Genomic DNA, 19,004 nt, shown 5'->3' with positions numbered 1-19,004 from the left:
CGGATGCTGCGGGGCCGCGGTGTGTCCCCCGGCTGCGGCCTTAGAGAGCCTCCGCGGGTGGTCCGGCGGGGGCGGCGACCGGAGGGACACGACGGGGCACGGAGGCCCCGGTTCCTGCGGCTGCAGTGCCTCCCGTGCTCACCGGGGGGCGCCTTACACGGGAGGTGGCCCGAGCGCCGCAGCCAATGGGAGGTGCCGCAGGACAGTGGCCCCGCCCCATCCCGGAAGTGCCGGCGCTGACCCCGCCCACCGCCGCGAGGACATGGAGCCGTCGGTGAGGGGCTGGGGCGGGAGTGACGTCAGAGTTCCGGGACCTTCCCCCCCCTCGCCCTTCGGTCCCGCTGCCCCCTCCCTGTCCCTCCCTCGGGAGTCCCGTCCCGCAATGGGCCCCCCGCCCCGCGAGCCCGGCACCCCCCGACCCCGCTGCTCCGCTGACTCTCCGGCTCGGCAACACCCCTGGAACTGCCCCGGTACCCTTCTAATCCCCCCCATAGACCCCAATTGCTGCAGGACCCTCCTAGGAGCCCCTTGCACCCCAGGACCTGCACCCAGTATCGTGGTACCCACGGCTAGCCCAGTAACTGTCCCAGCACCCTCCTGATCCTGGCCGTGTACCCCAGTATCTGCTCTTAAGTGCCCTCCTGGTCCCTGGCGCCCCACTAGCGTCCTGGCTCTGCACCCCCAGTACTGCTCCAACCAACTGCACTAACCCCTCTACCCTCCTGCTCCCATGCACTCCAGCTGTTTACCTGCGAACGCTGCCCCCAGTACCCCCCAAATGTCCCCTCGTCTCTACTGGTGCCCCTGTGCCCCATCACTCTCCGGTCCGTGCCCTCCACCCCTCGCCCCACACGTCCCCACCCCGGCGTGTCCCGCAGGTACAGCCACGTGCGGAGGAGCTGTCGGAGCTGTACCGAGAGCTGAGCCAGCGACCGGGGCTCAGCACCGCCTGCCTTGGCCCCGACCGCACCACCCAGTATGGGGGCAAGTACTGCAGCCTCTACACTGGTACGGGCATGGGGAGGACTGGGGGGCGGTCAGAGAGGTCCGGGCAGTCCCTGCCTATCTGGAGGGGATGCAGTTGGTGTCCTCATCCTGCTCCCCACAGAGTGGTCGCAGCGGGACCTGGCAAGGGGTGAGAACATCAAGTTCTGCCGTCAGTACCTCATCTTCCACGATGGAGCCTCTATAGTCTACTCAGGGCCCACTGGCACCTGCTCTGAGATCAAGGACGAGTAAGTCCCATCCTGCTCCCCACACAGGATCCCTCGGGGTAGCAGTAAGTGGGGGGCTGATGGACACTCACCCACTCACCCACAGGCTGCTGAGCCGTGAGTCCCCCAGTGGGATGCTGAAGGCCATCCTGCGCAAGGTCCCTGGCAAGGAGAAGGAGAAGCAGTTCCTGGAAGTGAGAAGGGGTCTGAGGGGAAAATGGATAGTCACTGGGGCTCAGAGCTAGAACCACACTGTGTCTTGCGACCACCCTGGCATCTCTGCCCCCAGGTCTGGGATCAGAACTGGAAGGTGAAGAGCATCGACCTGACAGCACTGGACAAGCATGGCAGTGTTTACGATGATGGTGAGGGGCTGGGGGATGCTAGGGAATGTGGGATTCCAGGGGACAGGGTGGCCAGTGCTGACCTGCCCCTGCAGACCAGTTTGGGTGCCTTGCTTGGTCTCACTCGGAGACCCACCTGCTCTATGTGGCGGAGAAGAAGCGTCCCAAGGCTGAGTCCTTCTTCCAGAGCAAAATCCCTGAGCTGGGCACCTCTGATGAGGACATGGGGCGCCTCAAGAAGGAGGATGCACCAATCAAGGTGGGGTCTCCCCACCCTGGGTCAGCTGGGGGCTGGTTTTGTGGCTGTGGGGCTGACCAGGCTGTGCCACAGGGCGAGCAGTTCGTGTACCACGAGGACTGGGGGGAGACGCTGAGCACCCGCAGTGTGCCTGTCCTCTGCATCTTGGACATCGAGGGCAACAGCATATCGGTGCTGGAGGGCATCCCAGAGCACCTCTCCCCCGGCCAGGTCAGGATGGGAAGCTGCAGGAAACCAGAGAAGGGAGGTTTTGGGTGCCAGGGAGGTTTTGAGCTGCTTATCTCCCCTCTCCCCACAGGCTTTCTGGTCACCTGAGGACACCGGCGTGGTGTTCGTGGGCTGGTGGCACGACCCCTTCCGCCTGGGGTTGCGGCACTGCACAAACCGCCGGTGAGTCCCCACAGTGCACCCCACGGCAGCCTTGCTGGTAGGACCCTGCAGAACACCCACCCCACAGCCTGGCCCCCCAACCCCACTCTGACACCCCTCTGTGCTGGCAGGTCAGCACTCTTCTACGTGGACCTGACGGGCGGGAGATGCAGTAAGCAGTGCACGCCCCAATCCTCCCAGTGCCCAGGCTCCCCTGCAGCCCCTCACCATCCCCTCATGTCCATGCAGAGCTGCTCTCTGAGGACACCAGGGCCGTGTGGTCACCTCGACTCAGCCCCGATGGCTGTCGCATCGTCTACCTGGAGAACAATGTTCTGGGCCCTCACCAGCAGTGCAGTAGGCTCCGCATGGTGAGCAGCACTGGGGGAAACACTGGCAGGCACCAGGGAGGTGCCAGGGTGCCCATACTAGGGTGGGACTGGCAGGAGGGCAGTGGTGTCCCCGCCTTGAGCTGCAGTGAGGGTAAGCATGCTGAGACCCTGCAAAACTTGCTCTATGCCATGTCTTCTGCAGTACGACTGGTACACCAAACACACCAGCACGGTGTTGGAGGCTGTGCCACGGCAAGCATGGGGTAAGTACAGCTCTGGGGGTGTTGGGGGGTTCTGAGGGGGATGCTGAGCGCCACCACTCTCATCACAGGTGCCTTCCCGGGAATCTACTGTGGCACACTGCCAGGGATGTGCTGGGCAGCCGACAGCCGCAGGATCCTGCTAGACACAGCCCAGCGCAGCCAGCAGGTGAGGGGGTGGTGGGGGACACAAGGGAGCTGTCATGGGGTCAGGGCTCCACTGGACTCTGCCCTCATGCTCCTAGGATGTGTTCGTGGTGGACACAGCAACAGGCACCACAACTTCGCTGACAGCTGGTGAGTGATGGGCCAATGGGGACATGCTGGTGCTAGGAGTGGGGAGAGGGTCACACCTGCAGGTCTGACCCCCTCTTCCCCAGATTCCCCCCAGGGAAGCTGGTCTGTCCTCACCATCGACCGAGACCTCTTGGTGGCCAGGTTCTCCACCCCTAGCTGCCCCTCCATGTTGGTAAAGTCATGTCCCCAGTGCCCACCAGCCCCTTGGCACAGGCACTGACCTCTCTCCCCAGTGCCCACCAGCCCCTTGGCATGGGCACTGACCCCTCTCCCTGCACAGAAAGTGGCTGTCCTGCCCTCCGCTGGCCATGAGGCACAGACACAGTGGATCTGCCTGCAGGATGCAGCTCCTGTGCCCGGCATCAGCTGGGGCATCCGCACCCTGCATCCCCCACCAGAGCAGGAGCATCTCCAGTACGGTGAGTGCACAAGGTGGGGTCAGGCTGTGCTCCACCATCCTCACTGCTTCCTGATACCCCACTCCCTGCCTCCACAGGGGGCCTGGACTTTGATGCCATCCTGATGCGCCCAAGTGAGGGTCCCACTGCCCAGAAGCCCCCCTTGGTCGTGATGCCCCATGGTAAGAGCTCGTCCCCACCCCACTGTACCCCAACCAAGCAGTGTCACCCCACTCTTTGCTTTTGCTATATGCAGGGGGACCTCACTCCGTCTTCACAGCCGGGTGGATGCTGTACCCAGCAGCACTGTGCCGTGTGGGCTTTGCTGTGCTGCTGGGTGAGTGACACAAGGGCTCTGGGTGACCAGCACCCATGCAGGGGCTAGGGGGGATAGGGCACAAAGGAGGAAGGGCTCTGACGCTGCTCCCCACACAGTGAATTACCGTGGCTCACTGGGCTTTGGCCAGGACAGTGTGGCCTCCCTGCCAGGCAACGTGGGCACACAGGACGTACATGATGTGCAGGTATGGCCTGGCACATGGTCCTGGGACAGCCTGTGCTCGTGCAGGTGCCCTGAGTAGGGGAAGTGGGGCTGCCTGCTCAGTAGGTGTTTCCTATGGCGGCAGTTCTGCGTGGAGCGGGTGCTGCAGGAGGAGATGCTGGATGCGAGCCGGGTGGCACTGGTCGGCGGTTCACATGGGGGATTCCTGGCGTGCCACCTCATCGGGCAGTTTCCTGACACCTACCGCGCCTGTGTGGTCCGCAACCCCGTGGTGAACATTGCTTCCATGGTGACCACCACCGACATTCCGGACTGGTGAGTATTCCTGCCCCCAGCCCTCAAGCTCCTTGCCATCCTGGAGTGCCCCCAACTCTCTTGCCCGCAGGTGCCTCACAGAGATAGGGCTGCCCTACAAACCTGATGCCCTGCCAGACCCAGCCCAGTGGACAGAGATGCTGCACAAGTCACCCATACGCTATGTCGACCGGGTATATCACTGTCCCTATCCCTATCCTTGTCCCTGTCCTCAACAGCAATCAGTGCCAGTGCTGAGGCTGTGCTGCTCCTGCAGGTCTGTGCACCTGTACTGCTGATGCTGGGGGAGGACGACCGGCGTGTGCCCCCCAAGCAGGGTGTGGAGTATTACCGTGCCCTCAAGGCCCGGGGAGTGCCCACACGGTGAGTGGGGTGCTGGGGGCTTGAGCTGTGGGGTACAGACAACAGCACTAATCCCTATTTCCCCTCCAGGCTGCTCTGGTACCCAGGGAACAACCACGCACTGGCTGGCGTCGAAGCCGAAGCTGACGGCTTCATGAACATGGCGCTATGGCTGCTTAAGCACCTGCAGTGCTAAGGGTGTTGACCCCTGCTGCAGACCCCCAATAAACAATGTAGTTCAGCACCCCAGTGTCCGTAGTGGTAGTGCTGGTACTGGTGTCATCTCCACTCCTGGTGCCCCAGGAGCTGGTGGCCACTGGACCTTTCAGCTGCCCGGCTGTGGGGTTGTGCCCCTGGGGATGGGCCATGGGAAGGGTGCCCCGGCCTGGCTCTGTGGGGCAGCGGGGAGCGGCAGGCGCCGACAGCCCAGCCCGGCAGAGAAAACAGCCCCATGGCCACAGGGACAGGGAAGGGTGTGCAGATGGGCAAGGGGGTCAGGGGAACTCCGTGGGTGCGCACGGCCTCTTTTCGGGCTGTGGGCACGGGTGTGAGGTTACCGCCGTCCAGCCGTGCCCCTTTCCCTCATCCAGGCGGCCCACAGCCCCGCTGCCTGCTACAGGGAGCTGAGCCGGTTCCCTGCCGTCACCCGTGCCACCCTCAGCGCCGCGGCTGGGGGCCTGACCTTCCTGCTCCACAGCGGTGCGCGGCGGGCGCGGCCACTCCCGCGCCTGTGGCCCGCGGGGCCCGTGTGAGCGGGCGCTGACGGCTCCGTCCCTCGGAGTGCAGCCGCCCCGACCCGGCCCGCCGGCGGCTCCTGCGCCTCCCCCGCCGCTACAGTCTGCGGCGCACAGCCCCCACGAGGGGCTCGCTGTCAGCCGGACCGCGCTCAGCGCCGACATCTACGACCGGTACGACACGGGCGGGCTGCGGGACGGGGCGCCGTGCCTCTGGCATGGCCTGTACCTGTGGCGTTCCCAGCGCCCACAGCGGGGCCGGGGCCCACGGCGCACAGCCCGCCGCAGCCTCCGTCCCTCCCGCCCTCAGGCTCCTCAGCTGGGACTCGCCCGCGGGGCAGCGGCGCACCGTGCTCAAACGCTGCCCGCGGCAGGGCCACGAGCTGCTGGAGGTAACGCGGCGGTCTCGGTCACTCGGTCACGGTGGTGGGCACCGTGTACACGGTGGGCCGGCGCTGGCGCTCTTTCCCCCAGGTGTGGGACAGTGGGGTATGCGGTCACAGCATGGATATCACGGCGCTGGGGAAGCATGGGGACTTCTACACGGAGGGTACGGCCTCTTCCCCATGGTCCTTGCCCAGTGCAGGGGTGAGGTTGTCATGGCCAGCAGGCCTGGTGGCTACCTGGTGCCCAGCTGTGCCTGTACCAGGCTGGGCATTGCCACCCTCCTGCCATGCCGGGGCCCTTTGCCTGCCTGGCCTGGTCGCACTCAGACACACAGCTCCTCCATGTGGCTGAGAAGAGCCGGCCCAAACGACAGTCTCCTTGCCCCTGGGATGTGCCAGAAGCAGCCTGGCTGGCAGCAGAGGGTGAGAATGGGGAAGTAGGTGCCCCATGAGTGTGTTCAGTGTGCCTGCAAGCATGCCATGCACACTGTGAACATGGCACGTGCCCCTTGGGGACACCATGCACCCCCTGAACATGCTGTGCACGCCATGAGGGTGTCATGGACAGAGCTCCATGCCTGGGGCCACCGGCCATGGGGCTGACCAGGCTGCACCACAGTTTGTGTACCACGAGGACTAGGGGGATGCCCTGAGCACACGCAGTGTGACGGTCCTCTGTATCCTGGATCTGGAGGGCCTCAGCCTCTCAGTGCTGGAGGGAGTCCCAGAGCATCTCTCCCCTGACCAGGTCAGGATGGAGTGCAGGGAGCACCCCAGGGGACCCAGCCTGGGGCTGTGGGATGAGCCTGACTGTCACACAGGCCCTGTGGTCCCCGGATGACCATGGTGCGGTTTTTGTGGGCTCATGGAACAAACCTTTCCACCTGGGTCTCAACACCTGCTCCAACAAGAGGTGTGTCCCAGTCAGCAGCTAGCACCATGCCAGGATGCCCATGCAGTATCAGCACAGTGAGAGTCCAACTTGACCCACTCTTTTCTCCCTGGTCAGGGATTTTCCACTTGGACCTCGCCAGTAGGTGCTGCGGTGAGCACTGGGGCCCTGAGGGGCGCCCTGGAGGTCCCTGGGATGCTGACCCTTTACTGCCCACAGAGCTACTGTCAGCAGAGAATGCTTGTCTGATCCCCATGGCTGAGCCCTGATGGCCAGCGCCTGCTCTACCTGGGGGGGGGGGGGGGGAATGGGGGGACCCATTGGCACTGTCTGCACCTGCGCATGGTGAGTTGACCCTCATGGGCACCAGGCACAGCTGTGCCATCTTGTGCTGCCAGCACAGTGCCCAGCCCATGTCACAGCCTCTCTCAGTGCCTGGCTGGGGTGGGGGCATCCCTTAAGCCTCCCTGCCTCAGTTTCCCCTGGCATGGGTCCATTCCTGAGCACTGGCTCTCCCCAGCTCACCTGGCAGACAAGGCAGACAGTGATAGTGCTCGATGTGGTGCAGGAGGCCATGGAGGGTGAGCAAGGCATGGGGGGCAGAGCTGGGTTCTGATGGGGGGCCGGTCCCACTCCCTGCCAGGTACCCATGGCCTTGGCTCACTAGCCCAGTGTGCAGCCTTCACTGGGCTCTACGCAGAGGTGCTGCTAGCACGGTGCTGGGCAGCTGACAGCTGGCGAGCTGTGCTGGGCACCCCTCAGCAGAGCCGCGCAGTGAGTCCTGGGGATGGCAGGGCCAGGGATGTGATCCACACACCCCGTGGTGACACCACTGCCTGTGCTCTGCGCCCTCACAGGACCTGTTGCTCATGGATATGGAGGCATCCACTGTCACCAAGCTTACAGCAGACACGGCACCGGTCACCCATGGTGCTCTAGTGAGCAGCTGTGATCATCAACATGTGTTCTGTCCCCAGGGTCACCTGAAGGGTGCTGGGAGCTGTTCACTCTCCAGTGAGACTGGTGGGTGGCCACCTGCTCAGCCCCCCACCACACCCCCAGCCTGGTGAGCAGTGCCCTGGCACCGTGTGGCACCATGGGATATGGCACAGCAATGTGCGGCCAGGCACAGCACAGTGTGGTACACGCACCATGGTGTGGTGTGGCATAGGGAGGCATAGTGTGGTATAGCACAGCCAGATCCAATATCACACAGCCTTGGCATGGCACAGCCCCAGTGTTATCCATTCATTGCCTGCGCCCAAGTGGTGGCTGTGCTGCCACCAGCAGGCCAGGATTTGCCCCTTGCCTGGATGCCAGTGGAGGACACCCCAACAGTGCCTGGTGTCACTTGGAAGACTCTGATGGTCCAGCCGCCCTGCAGCTGGCAGGGCCCCACTGCACAGGGTGAGCCCCTGCGGGCCCTTGCTGCACCTCAGTGCTGCCTGGGTGCCAGGGACCCTTGGGAGTGAGGGGGGAGCAGGGTGTTGGGTGCCCAGGGTGATGGCTGCTGAGTGGGACTTCTTCCCTGGTGCAGACACCCAGGCTTTTGAAGCCCTGCTGCTGAGCCCCTCAAATGGCACACCACGGCACCCTCTCATTGTGTGCCCGCATGGTGAGTGAGGGGACAGTGGGGACACCTTGGCAGCACTGGCGGCACCCCAGGTGATGCCTGTGCTGGCCCCTAGTGGCCCCCATGCTGTCTTCAATGCCCGCTGGCGTCCAAGCATTGCTGCGCTGTGCCAGCTGGGCTTCACCATGCTCCTGGGTGAGTGCTGGGGAGCCCTGCATGGCCCTGTGTCCCAGGGGAGACATGGCGCCCTCAGTGAACTACTGTGGCTCCCTGGGCTTTGGCCAGGCCAGCATCAGCTCCCTGCTTTCCCTTCTGGGTAAACAGGATGTGGCGGACACGCAGGTGAGGGGCACTGGGCTGGGGGTGCTTGGGGTGATGCTGCTGGGAGGATGCTGATGTTTGGGTTCCAATGGTGGGTGCCCCATAGGTGAAGCTGGCAGTGGAACAGGTGCTGCACAGAGAGCCCCTGGACCCACACCGCCTGGGCCTGCTGGCTGGCTCCCACGGAGCCTTCATTGCCCTCCACCTCCTCACCCATGAGCTCGAGCTTTACCAAGCCTGTGCTCTGCACAGCCCTGTCTCCAACCTGTCTGCACTGCTGGGCACCTCTGACATCCCTGATGCCACCCCCCATCCTGTGCCATGCCATGCCATGTCCCTGTCACACCTACCAATGCCACAGGCGCTACACCTCCCTGGGGCTGCTCTACTCCTTTGAGCGGGTGCCACATGCTGAGGAGGTGGCCACCATGCTACTGCGCTTGCCCATCTCCCAGGCAGCCCAGGTAAGGCAGGGTCAGGACGGGTGTGGGGTGCCAGCTGTGGGGTGTCAGACACCCACGGAAGGTAGTGCTGCAGGTGCAGACACTGGTGTTGCTGTGCGTGGGTGCCTGGGACCAGCATGTCAGCCCCACACAGGCGCTGGAGCTGTACTGGGTGTTGCGGGCTAGGGATGTGTCAGCACGGTGAGTGGGGTGCAGGCAGGAGCAGAGAGGGAGCTCTGGGGTGGCGGATGAGCATCTTCCCATCCTGTCCCTCCCAACGGGCTCCTGTGGTACCCAGAGGGTGGCCATGCACTGGCTGGTGTGGAGACGGAGGCCAGTGTCTTCAAGAACTGTGCCCACTGGCTTCTCCAGCACCTGGGGCAGCCCAGACAGGATAGGACAGGCTGGCACAGCCCCTAGTGCCCACAGTGGTCCTGGGCTATGCCAGCTGGCCCTGGGAACGACACCTGAACCAGAGGCAGATGGAATGAGCATAGTCAGGGGCAGGGATGTGGGTTGGGGTTTGGTGTTAAATAAACATGAGACCCAATGCAGTACCAACCCCTGTGGCCAAGGCTGTGCCTTTATTGTGCAGTGGTGGCTGTGCCAGGCTGGGAATGCCAGCTCAACCCATCTTCATCACCTTGTTGATCCAGTCGACGTAGAAGGAAACACGAATGAAGAGGGCGGGCTGGTCAGTGCGGGCACAGACACGGGAGGGGGTGATCACCCCCTCCAGCACCCAACAGTCAGCTGTGAGGCAAGCCAGTGGTCCGCCATAATCGCCCTGTGGCATGAAGAGAGCAGTATCACCCTGGTGCCAGCACTTGCCGCCTCCCTGGGATGGGTGTCCCCAGCCCAGCTCACCTCACAGGCACCCACGCCGCCACGCAGCGGGGCAGTGCACAGCTCGCTCTCCTTAAGGCGCCCACGCACTGCCTTGTTGCACTCGCTGTGGGCCAGCACTGGCAGCCGTGCCACATTCAGCACGCTGCTGTCTGCCGTGCCTGTGGGCAGAGAGCACTGGGCAGCAGGCATGGGATGCAGCATCGGGCATCCAGGGATACAGAGGAATGGCATGGGCAGGGGATACTGTGGGCAGGGAATGACATGGACAGGAGGATGTCATGGCAGGGGGATGTGAAAGGGAAATGTTGTGGAAGAGAGATGCCATGGATAGGATGATGCCAGGGGCAAGGGATGCTGTGGGCAGAGGGGATGGAATGGCACTGGCAGGGGCTGTATTGAACAGGGAATCCGCCAGCAGGGGCTGCCTATGGCAGGTACCTCTGGTTTCTCCCCAGCCAGCAATCTCACAGACAGTGCCCACAGGCACAATGTAGCGCTCAGGAGGCAGGCAGATCAGGGCCACACGCCTGGTCAGAGCAGCTGGCCTGTAGCAAGAGGAGCAGCAGTAGGACATGGTACCAGCCTCGCCAGCAGTGGAGCATGGCAGAGGCCGAGGCACGGCCACTCACCTTGCCAGCTTCAGCATCACCAGCTGGGACTCAGAGGGGCCACAGACAATCCGCACAATGGGGATGGTCTGTTGGTCAGGGTCCCCAGGGCCAGGGTCCCTGAAGAGCGTCCCCAGCTGCACCTCATAGCCCGTCAGGTCGGCATCGCTGTGGAACAGGAACATGAGGGCACGAGGCATCCCACCACCCCACACCCCAGCCCCAGCATTACCAGGAGGAGAAGCACTGGCGTGTGCTGATCACCCACTGCTCCTTCACCAGGGATCCCCCACAGAAGTGCAAACCAGCCCTGTGGGGACAGGGGGTGAGCTCTGGGGGGGGCACTGAGTACATGGAAGTGCATGTGGGACACCCACTCACCGGTTGCGGATGCTGACAGTCCAGGGCGAGTTGCCAGGCTGGCCACCAACGATGCGCCCCTTCTGTAGCAGCCTCTCGTCCCGCTGGCCACACTGCTCAAATGTTACTGTGTCTGTGGGCAGAGTGGCGATCAGCTGGGCCTGTACCACCAGCACCCACCCCAGGGTGCCGACCCAGGACCCACAGGCCCCCACCTGCATTCTCCATGATGGAGGGCACTGTGCTGCCAGCTGCAGAGAGAAAACAGAGAACAGAGGGTGGCACTGACACAGGATCCAGCCACCCTGAGGGGAGCAAAACTACCCTGTGTGTGGCCAGGGTCCCCTCTAGCTCTGCAGGGATGTGGGTAGGGGCTCACAACAAGGCTTGATGGCACAGTAGTCAAAGGGGGTACGAGGGTCCATGGTGTAGCACCAGGGGCCATGGCTGTCGTTATCAGGGTTGCGGCAGTAGTTCTCCTCCAGGTGTGCCTCAGGGTGGGTGGCAGGCGAGATCCTGCCAGGAGGCAGTCACCACCACTGTCACCATCCCCATCTTCATCCCCATACCTGTACCCACAGTCCCCCGCTTGCACACTCACTGGGGCACATGGGGTGTCTGGGCAGCCCAGGGCTGGCAGGTGATTCCCTTGCGTGTCTTGCTGACGTGGCCATGGTAGTGCTTGCCGTGGCCATGGTAGCACTCTGGGGACAGGCAAGGAGGGCTGGCACCCCTCACAGGGGCACCGGGGTGGGCACGCAGGGACAGGTGCCTGGGGTGGCTCACCTTCGGCATCCTGCTCATCCAGGCAGCGGCGGATGTGGAAGCAGAAGGCGATGCGGATAGTGGGGCGGGAAGTGAAGCACCACGGTGCCTCTGATCCATCGGGGTTGCGGCAGTAGTTCTCCTGCAGGTCCCTGGAGGAGGGGCCGCATGGTTGTCCCCCTCAGTCCCACACTCATAGGTGCTGCCCACCACCACCTTCCTGGGATGCACAGCCATCCTCTTACTTGCACGGGTACTTCTCAGGCACGAAGTGGTGTTTATGGGGCACCTGGGAGTCCCAGCGCTGGCAGGGGATCCCTGACACGGTAACATTCACACGGCCACGGTAGCCTTCACCCTTGCCCCTGAAGCAGCTGGTGGTGACGTTGGCAGGCCGTGGGCGTTTTTCTGCTTGTGTGGCCAGAGAGAGGGGCAGAAGAGCAGGGTCAGGGGTGGCACCCAGGACCCTCAGGCCCAGCTGTGCATGATGCTGGTGGGGTCTTACTGCAGATGCGGATGCGGCAGTATTCACGCTCCCGCCCGGGGTCAGTGGTGTAGCACCAGGGCCTCTCAGAGCTGTCAGGGTTGCGGCAGTAGTTGTCATCTAGCCCCTTGTCAGGGTACCTGGGCCAGAGACAGGGAGCAGCAGTTGGGGTGGCACCATCACCCCAGCACCTGGTACTCAACCAGGGCACTGCACTGCTGGGGGCTGGAGGTTAATACTTATTGGGGTGGTAGGGGTGCTTGTGTGGGTGCTGCAGGTCCCAGCGTTGGCACTCAATCCCTGATTCGGTGTGGTCCACGGTGCCACGGTAGTCCTCCCCATTGCAGGTCATGCAGACAGCTGCCAACAACTGCAGGGCTTAGTGTGGGGAAAACATACAGGACAAGGTGACCCTGGGATGTGGCACTCACCATCCTCACACTTCTTTATGCTGCAGCTCTGGTGTCGGACATTGGGATCAACAGTGTAACACCACGGGCCCCCCTTGTCCCGGTCAGGGTTTCGGCAGTAATTATCCTCCAGCCCATTGCGGGGTGATGGCAGAAACCTGCTGGCAGCAGAGTGGGTAGGAGAGCTGCCAGAAATCTTTTGCCTTGGAATGGGCACAGCCAGGATGATCCACTACCCCTGTCAGGGCCATTGCCCCCAAGCTGTCCCCATTGCTCCTGCACTATCCCACGCTGTTCCCTCCCCATTCCCCATTGCCCCATGCTGCCCAGGGTAGGAGCCACGGGACAGCCAGAGACACGGGGGCACCTGTGGTCATGCGGTGTCGTGGCTTGCCACTGCTGGCAGCGCAGCCCCTTCTCCGTCGTGGCCCGTGTGCCACGGTAGCTGGAGCCATCTCCCACAATGCAGTCCCGCAGGAAGTCTGAGCAGAGCCGGGCACCTCTTCAGAGCCTCAGGGCCAGGTCAGGGCACATGGGCAATGAGGAGTCCTGTGCCAAGTGGCCTATGCCCAGTCTGTGGTGTCCCCATACCCACCCATGGCACCAGCCCACCTTTCTTCTGGTACAGGTCATAGTGGATGTTTTTCTGCAGCTGGATACGGGGTGAGTGCTGGGTCCAGGGCAGCAGCTGGCACAGCTGGTTCTGCTGGTCATGGTGGAAAGCCCTGGGAGGCACAGTGGAAGTCTGGCATGGCACCATGTGAGGCCAGAGCCCGCGGGACCTGGGTCACACACGTGAGCACCCAGTATCCAAGTGCAGAGAGTGACCCAGTGTTGTGGCCCCTGCACTCCCACCTGCCCTGTGGTGTCCTGCTCACCGGCAAGCCAGGCTGGTGGCACAGCGCTGGGCACACTGCTCCGCAGTGCCCTGCTCCGGCAGCAGTGCCGGTGGATCCCCGGGTGCCGTCAGCAGCTCGGTGGCTCGCAGGCGCTGGAAGTCATTGAGGGGTGAGCGGTGGCCTGGGGAGTGTAGCAGGAGCTCAGCGTACCCATGGAGGGACAAGCACTGGGACCCTGTGGATCGTCGGATCCCTGCCCCATGGAGCAGGATATCCCTGTCCCACAGAGCATGGGATCCGTGTCCCATGGAGGAGAGGAACTCTGTCCTATGGAGCATGAGATCCATGTAATATGGAACAGGGGATTCCTGTCCTATGTTCTAATCCATCTGCCGTGGAGCGGGAGAGTCCCTGCCCTACATCACCCGCTGCAGTTCCCTGCACCCGGCTGCCCTCTCCGCCGTGGGACAGGGCATGGCCTGCAGGCTCCCGGGCCGGCCGCTAGCCCGGCCTTGGGCCCCGCACTGCCCCGCGCCCTCCAGCCCCACGGCGACCCAGCCTGGGGCCCTACCTGAGCCCAGAGCCGCGGCCAGGGCGAGCAGGACCCCCAGCACGGCCTGCATGGCGGCGGCCCCGCGTCCCCGGGCCGCTGGAGCTCCGGGACGGCCCCGAGCAAATATTTGCGGTCAGGCGCGGAGCCAAGTGGGAGCGGGGTTACTCCGCGGCGGACACGCGTGGGGCGAGGCGGGGCCATGGCCGGGGGCGGGGCGTTTGCGGCGGGGCGGGTTCTGGCGGGGCCGGGGTCACCCCGGGGCGGACACGTGCGGGGTGGGGCGGGGCCTGAACGGCGGGGCGGGTTCTGGCGGGGCCGAGGTCACCCCGCGGCGGACGCGCAAGGGGCGTGGGTGGGGCCTGCGCACAGAGGGGGCGGGCCTGGAGCTGTGGGGACGGGTCCTGCGCCAGTGAGGCGGGGCCTGGGGGCGGGGTGGGGCCCTGGGGGCGGGGAAGAGGGCGGGGGCTGTGCGGCGGCCCCACGGGAACGGGCGGGGTTCTGGGACGGGGCGTGGCCACATGGGGCGGCTTGGCGGGGCGGAGGAGGGCGTGGCCAGAGATGTTACCGGGCGCCGATTGGCCGCGGCGCGCTCGTGCCGCCGGTTGCCAGGCGCCGCGCGCGCGCGCGAGCCCCGCCCCCGGGTACGTGCCCGCGCGGGGGTCGCGCTCGCGCCGCGCCGCCCGCTCGGTGCGTCGGGGCCGCGGAGCCGGCGGGAGCGGGGCCGGGCCCGGCGTGCACGGTGAGAGCGGGGACGGGGTAAGCGCGATCGGCCGGAGGGTGGCTGCGGCGGCACCTGCCGGGCCGCCCTGCCCTTGGCGGCGGAGAGCGGAGCTGGCGGCGGCGGCGGCGCGGCCTGGGCAGAGGGGCGGTGGGCCCGGGCCTGGCGGAGAGCGGGCGGCGGGGTGGTTTGCCCGGCGCGGCGCCGCCTCAGCTCGGCGCGCCTTCCGCGGCCAGCGGGGCCTGCCCCGTGCCGCCTTTCCGCCGGGCCGCGCTCCCTCCGCGCCGCTCTCCCGCCGCCGCCCTCGGCCCTGGGTGGGCGCCGCGCCCGAGAGTGCTCGGCGGGGCCGGGCGGGAGGCGGAGCGGGCCCGGGGCTTCAAGCGGCCGGGCCGACCCGGGCTGTGCCGCCTGCGCCTCGGGGCTTCGCCGGGAGCGGCCCAGGTGCTGTCGGTAGCGGCAGGCGGCTCTGGTTGTGACAAAACCCGTGTGGGCGTCCCGGGCTCTCCCCGCTCCCCGGGACCGCCGTGGGAGCGCAGGTGGGTGTCCGGGTTGTGTGTTCCTCGGGGTCTGGTGGCTGTCCCAGGCACAGTGGCCAGGCAGACCCTCGGCTCTTTCCCTGCGGGCCTCCGTGGGCCCCTCCACTCCCCAGGGCTGACCTTGGCTCCGGGCACTGGGAGCGTGACTAACAGGAGAAGCTGTTCCGGGAGGGACAGACCGACTGGCAGACTTTATCTTCAGTCCCCAGTGCAGGTGACTAAAGGCAAGTTAGTGGTTCTGCCGCCAAAAAAGGTGTAAATGCCGGATGTTCCCTGTGGCCTCCCTGGTTTCTTGGAAGCAACAGGCTGCAGAGTGGCTCACTCAAGTTTCCCATGCCCATCGAGTCAACAGACCTGGATTTACTGAATTTTGACGCAGGTTTGAAGTTGGCAAACGTGTGTTTTTGGAGTATAACTAAGTCCTGCTGCTCGGGGGGAAGGTGTGGGCAGGAGGGGAACTGGCTGTTGGGTTCGTGGTCACTCCCTGAGGTGATCTATCTCCCTTGGTTCTGAAGCTTTGAGCTCCTAGGCTTGGGAAAACACCACTGGCATTCAACTGTCCAAAATTAGTTTAGAATCTTATTTTTGTGTTAAGAAAACCAAGAATTTGCCTATTTTCTCTTAGCCCTTCCAGGCAGGAGTGTTTTTCTGCTGCCCATTGCTGTTACATGGTGGACTACTAACGCCTCTTGCCTTGCGAGTACTGTTCTTAACAAAACTTGCTGTTTAACTTTCCAAATGGAATGCTGTCTCATCGCACCTTTAGCTTTGCAGATTCCTTTCCTCACTTTAGGAGTTTCTAATTCTTAGGTTTCTTCACACAGTCTCTGCTGCTATACTGAGCATCCCAAACCACGTATTCATTCGTCCCGATGTCATTGCACTCTTCTATCCTAAATATAGGGTAGTATGCCAACAGAAGGAGCTTGAGAGCAAGCTGAAGTGCTGGGAACACCACTGTTTACTCAGAGGAGTAATCAGCAAAGCCTGGCTGATTCCAGGTCATGCTGACTCCTTGCTGCAGGAGTTCAAGCTCACTTCTTTGGGAACTGGCACAAATGCTCCAGTAAGTGGGAAATGTTGCTGACAGCACCTGCTGGCTTAAACATACCCATTTCTTTAAGTATTGTGTAAATGGAGTAGTAAATTGTGCTTAATTGTTGGCATCAGACCTGAGGAATCAGTAAGAATTATGGGGCTGATAGCAGTAAAGCTGTTCTGCCTTCACTGTGTACCAGTAAGTTTTGCAAGTATGGAATTTGTTGACTCCAAGCACTTGTCTGCTTTTAGAAATGCTGGTACCCGTTGGTAACTTACACACTCTGTTCTTCTCATCTCCCAGTGCCCAGAGTGCTGAGCTCGGCTGCTCTCGGAAGCGAAGAAGGATGAGTGGGACTCTTTGCCAGCTTCAGCTGCGAAGCTCCTGGTCAGGGCTGGCCTAACACTCTAGGCGTGACTTGTCTTCCACAGGCGGCTGCTCTGGTGGAATTCTGGCCTGCCTCTCGTGGGCAGAGCCATGCTCTGACAGCAAGGGGGTAGTGTCAGAGGGAGCCCTGCTGCGTCCTGGTTTATGTCAGCGTGCTGGCAGACAGGCCTGAGAGGTGCTTTGGGCCTCGGCACTAAAGACCAGTGGTCTTGTTATAGACTGAAGGAGAGCAGTGTGGTTGCAGCAGCTAGATCCTGGGGGTATTTTCCTGCTTTAGTGTCTGCAGCACAGATGTGAGGTGCAGTGTGTTGTCACTTTAGCAGAGAAGGTGTGATGGTTCTGCCCTGGCAGGAGTGGCGTTGCTCACCAGTAGAAATGGTGTCTCCTTGCCTTTTCCGTGTTCCTTGGGGAAATAATGAGACAAATTGGCCTGGAGAGATAGCAGAGTACTGCTAGGTATTCCTCAGCCTGGGGAGGAACTCCAGCTGGTGGAGTAAAGGTCTGCCTGTATCAGCTATCTGAAAAGTTTTGTGGGGATGATTTGGGGTGGTTTGTGCCTTTGCTCCTGTTAGCTGAGGAATGGTACTGAGGAGTTAAGTCTGGTGATGATTAATTTGAGTGAAGAAAATGCAAACGCTGAATTCTTCTTAGGCAAACAGGGGTCATGTAAATAAATGCCTCTGGCATTCTTTGTGGTGCTTGCAGACTGTCTACCGATTACTTCTGGTCTCTTGCTGAATCAGTGGGAGGCTGTTGCTCCTTGAGCTTCGAGTACTTTGGTGGTGATTTGGGTGAAATACAAATAAACACAATTGGATTGACCTAGTGTATCTGAGCTCTTGGTATGCTGAAAATGTTTGTTCTTAGGATGTTTGTGCAGTCTGGAGAGCTCTGTACCTTAAACCCAATTTGCAAAGGACTGTGACCATGTTTAAGCTGTGAAAAATAAAATATCAGCCAGGAGAACATGTGCTTTTAGGGCTTGTTCTGTGAGATTGAGTTTGAGCAAACTACTAAGGTGGTGCTGGGTGGAAAGTTAAGGCATTAACCTGTGCGACCACTCTAGGTAGCTGCACATCCTAGTCTGGTGCCTTTTTCTATCTGTGTATCTCCCTGTGCTTATCTGTTCACTGAAACTCTCTGGTTTGGCTTTCCTGGGATAAAATTTTAGCTTGCCAGCAAGAAAGATGGTTGTATATGTTTGATGTTACCGGTTTTTGTCGGATTTTTCTTGAACATCTGAACTGATCTGCTGATGCAGCAGTGTCTGAAGGAGATGATCCAAGTCCCCCAGCCAGGCAGTCCTCCCTGTGCAGTGCCTGAGCTGGTCACCTGGAGGTAGGCAGAAAGCTCCCTGGCTCTTGTGCTTGGTTTGTGAGCTGTTCTGGGTGAGAGAGGAGGAGGAGATGGGGCAAAACGAGTGGCATGGAGCTGGGTAGGCAGCAGGGGCCTCCTGTTTTCCTGAATGCCATATCCTGCTTAAGGTCACCTTAGTGCTAGTTTTTCAGAGCCTTGAGGCACCCTAGGAGATTCTCTGCAATCTCTGCCCATGGCAGCAGTGCAGCCTTGCAGGGTTCTTCCACATCTGGTGTCTGTCCCTGAACAATGTGGTGGGACACAGGAGCTGGAGAGGGCTGCAGGGCTATCAAGTGCTCCCACATCTCCTTACTGTGGCCCTTGCACATGTCTGGAGAGCTCACAGTGGCTCCCAAACCTAAACACAAATGGTGTTCAGCTACGTTACCCCTGGCTGTGTCACTGTCAGGCCATGCCAGTGGCACCGTGCTTGTCCTGGCATGAGGTAGTGGAGGATTGTGTGGGAAGGCTGAGCTGGGTAAGCCTCACTGCTTTTGCAGCAGAGGAGGTCAGACCCCAGACATGCCAATGTGATGCCTGCAGTCATCTTGCTCAGCTGACCTGTTCTGTCCCTGAGTTAAGTTTCTGCGGTTTAGTAACCTGGATTGTCCATGGAAGGAGCTTGTAAATCCCCAACCAGGAGGAGTTTGTCAACAGCCCAGCACTGCAGGGGAAAAAGAAGTGAGGCTCAGCCTGGAGGAGCAGGTGGGTTAGATCAGAGCAAGTGGTCACCTCAGCCACCCTCATGGCTTCATGTTCTTTAAAGTGCCTTTCTGCTTTCAGCTGTGCCCTCTTGCCTCCTCCCAGGGGCCAGCTGTGGTGCTGAGCTAATGGATTTACCAGTTGATTCTGCTGATTTGGTGTAAAGTTGGTGATTTTTTCAGCTTGACCTTTTATTCACTTTGCAGGGCTTTGCGAGGGAAGGGTGTTGGGCCATTCTTGGAGGCAGGAAGCCATTGGATCAGCAGAGCTCTCCCTTTGTAATGGTGCTCTTGGCCATAACAGATATTTACTTTTTCAGGGTTGAGTTGTCCCCCCTGTTTCAATGTCCTGCAGGTGTCCTCTAGGCATGGAGAGTAATTCTTGGTGGAATTCAAAGTACTGTCTGACTTTGACATG

General features: G+C 61.8%; 4 protein-coding genes across 6 annotated transcripts in view; 3 read left to right on the top strand and 1 right to left on the bottom strand.

Moving 5' to 3' along the window:
• Positions 1–228: 228 nt before the first annotated feature.
• On the top strand, positions 229–4,876 carry LOC136366141 (acylamino-acid-releasing enzyme-like). The gene is made up of 22 exons (XM_066327051.1): positions 229–274; positions 879–1,008; positions 1,109–1,235; positions 1,321–1,408; positions 1,504–1,579; positions 1,654–1,817; positions 1,890–2,027; positions 2,116–2,207; positions 2,318–2,358; positions 2,436–2,557; positions 2,721–2,781; positions 2,850–2,947; positions 3,024–3,075; positions 3,159–3,247; positions 3,356–3,494; positions 3,572–3,655; positions 3,730–3,810; positions 3,909–3,997; positions 4,100–4,290; positions 4,361–4,463; positions 4,547–4,653; positions 4,723–4,876. The coding sequence occupies exons 1-22, from the start codon at positions 263–265 to the stop codon at positions 4,826–4,828; spliced, it is 2,190 nt and encodes a 729-aa protein (XP_066183148.1). The 5' UTR covers positions 229–262; the 3' UTR covers positions 4,829–4,876.
• Positions 4,877–5,083: 207 nt separating this feature from the next.
• Positions 5,084–9,424, top strand: APEH (acylaminoacyl-peptide hydrolase). Its single transcript, XM_066327096.1, is given in 24 exon segments — positions 5,084–5,125; positions 5,223–5,333; positions 5,414–5,483; positions 5,486–5,540; positions 5,677–5,758; positions 5,841–5,914; positions 6,045–6,189; positions 6,360–6,500; positions 6,574–6,664; positions 6,756–6,797; positions 6,864–6,885; positions 6,887–6,989; positions 7,165–7,225; positions 7,324–7,418; positions 7,502–7,574; positions 7,622–7,717; positions 7,911–8,051; positions 8,182–8,263; positions 8,333–8,412; positions 8,471–8,559; positions 8,651–8,840; positions 8,899–9,002; positions 9,076–9,181; positions 9,262–9,424. Coding segments are annotated over 24 exon segments (2,235 nt in total). The 3' UTR covers positions 9,402–9,424.
• Positions 9,425–9,531: 107 nt separating this feature from the next.
• Positions 9,532–14,040, bottom strand: MST1 (macrophage stimulating 1). 3 transcript variants are annotated; one of them, XM_066327048.1, is made up of 18 exons: positions 13,868–14,039; positions 13,336–13,477; positions 13,070–13,182; positions 12,825–12,939; positions 12,479–12,615; positions 12,287–12,407; positions 12,069–12,187; positions 11,809–11,974; positions 11,585–11,715; positions 11,400–11,502; positions 11,178–11,314; positions 11,014–11,049; positions 10,820–10,931; positions 10,671–10,748; positions 10,460–10,606; positions 10,269–10,375; positions 9,849–9,988; positions 9,532–9,768 (listed from the first exon to the last, which is right to left on the bottom strand). In XM_066327048.1, the coding sequence occupies exons 1-18, from the start codon at positions 13,917–13,919 to the stop codon at positions 9,607–9,609; spliced, it is 2,118 nt and encodes a 705-aa protein (XP_066183145.1). In that variant the 5' UTR covers positions 13,920–14,039; the 3' UTR covers positions 9,532–9,606. The 3 variants fall into 3 exon arrangements, with proteins under 3 accessions (XP_066183145.1, XP_066183146.1, XP_066183147.1); XM_066327049.1 differs by having other exon boundaries at positions 11,809–11,971; XM_066327050.1 differs by lacking the exons at positions 11,178–11,314; positions 11,400–11,502 and having other exon boundaries at positions 13,868–14,040.
• Positions 14,041–14,534: 494 nt separating this feature from the next.
• The window catches only part of DAG1 (dystroglycan 1), a 49,569-nt gene continuing 45,099 nt past the window's right edge, over positions 14,535–19,004 (top strand). The window contains exon 1 of the mRNA XM_066327046.1: positions 14,535–14,588. The gene's annotated coding sequence lies outside the window, so the exon portion shown is untranslated. The remainder of the gene's footprint in view (positions 14,589–19,004) is intronic.

Source organism: Sylvia atricapilla, chromosome 11 (genome assembly GCF_009819655.1).
Source record: "Sylvia atricapilla isolate bSylAtr1 chromosome 11, bSylAtr1.pri, whole genome shotgun sequence".
Taxonomy (NCBI): Eukaryota; Metazoa; Chordata; class Aves; order Passeriformes; family Sylviidae; genus Sylvia; species Sylvia atricapilla.
The sequence above is the reverse complement of the archived record's forward strand: the minus strand, read 5'-3'. Positions and strand labels throughout refer to the sequence as shown.

Coding starts and splice junctions, on each gene's coding strand:
- MST1 (XM_066327048.1), bottom strand. CDS start 13,919: ATGCAGGCCGTGCTGGGGGTCCTGCTCGCCCTGGCCGCGGCTCTGGGC. Junction 11,503..11,584: donor GGATGAGCAGGATGCCGAAG/GTGAGCCACCCC, acceptor GCCTGTCCCCAG/AGTGCTACCATGGCCACGGC. Junction 11,315..11,399: donor CAGACACCCCATGTGCCCCA/GTGAGTGTGCAA, acceptor GCCTCCTGGCAG/GATCTCGCCTGCCACCCACC.
- LOC136366141 (XM_066327051.1), top strand. Junction 1,009..1,108: donor GTACTGCAGCCTCTACACTG/GTACGGGCATGG, acceptor TGCTCCCCACAG/AGTGGTCGCAGCGGGACCTG. Junction 3,998..4,099: donor AGGACGTACATGATGTGCAG/GTATGGCCTGGC, acceptor CTATGGCGGCAG/TTCTGCGTGGAGCGGGTGCT.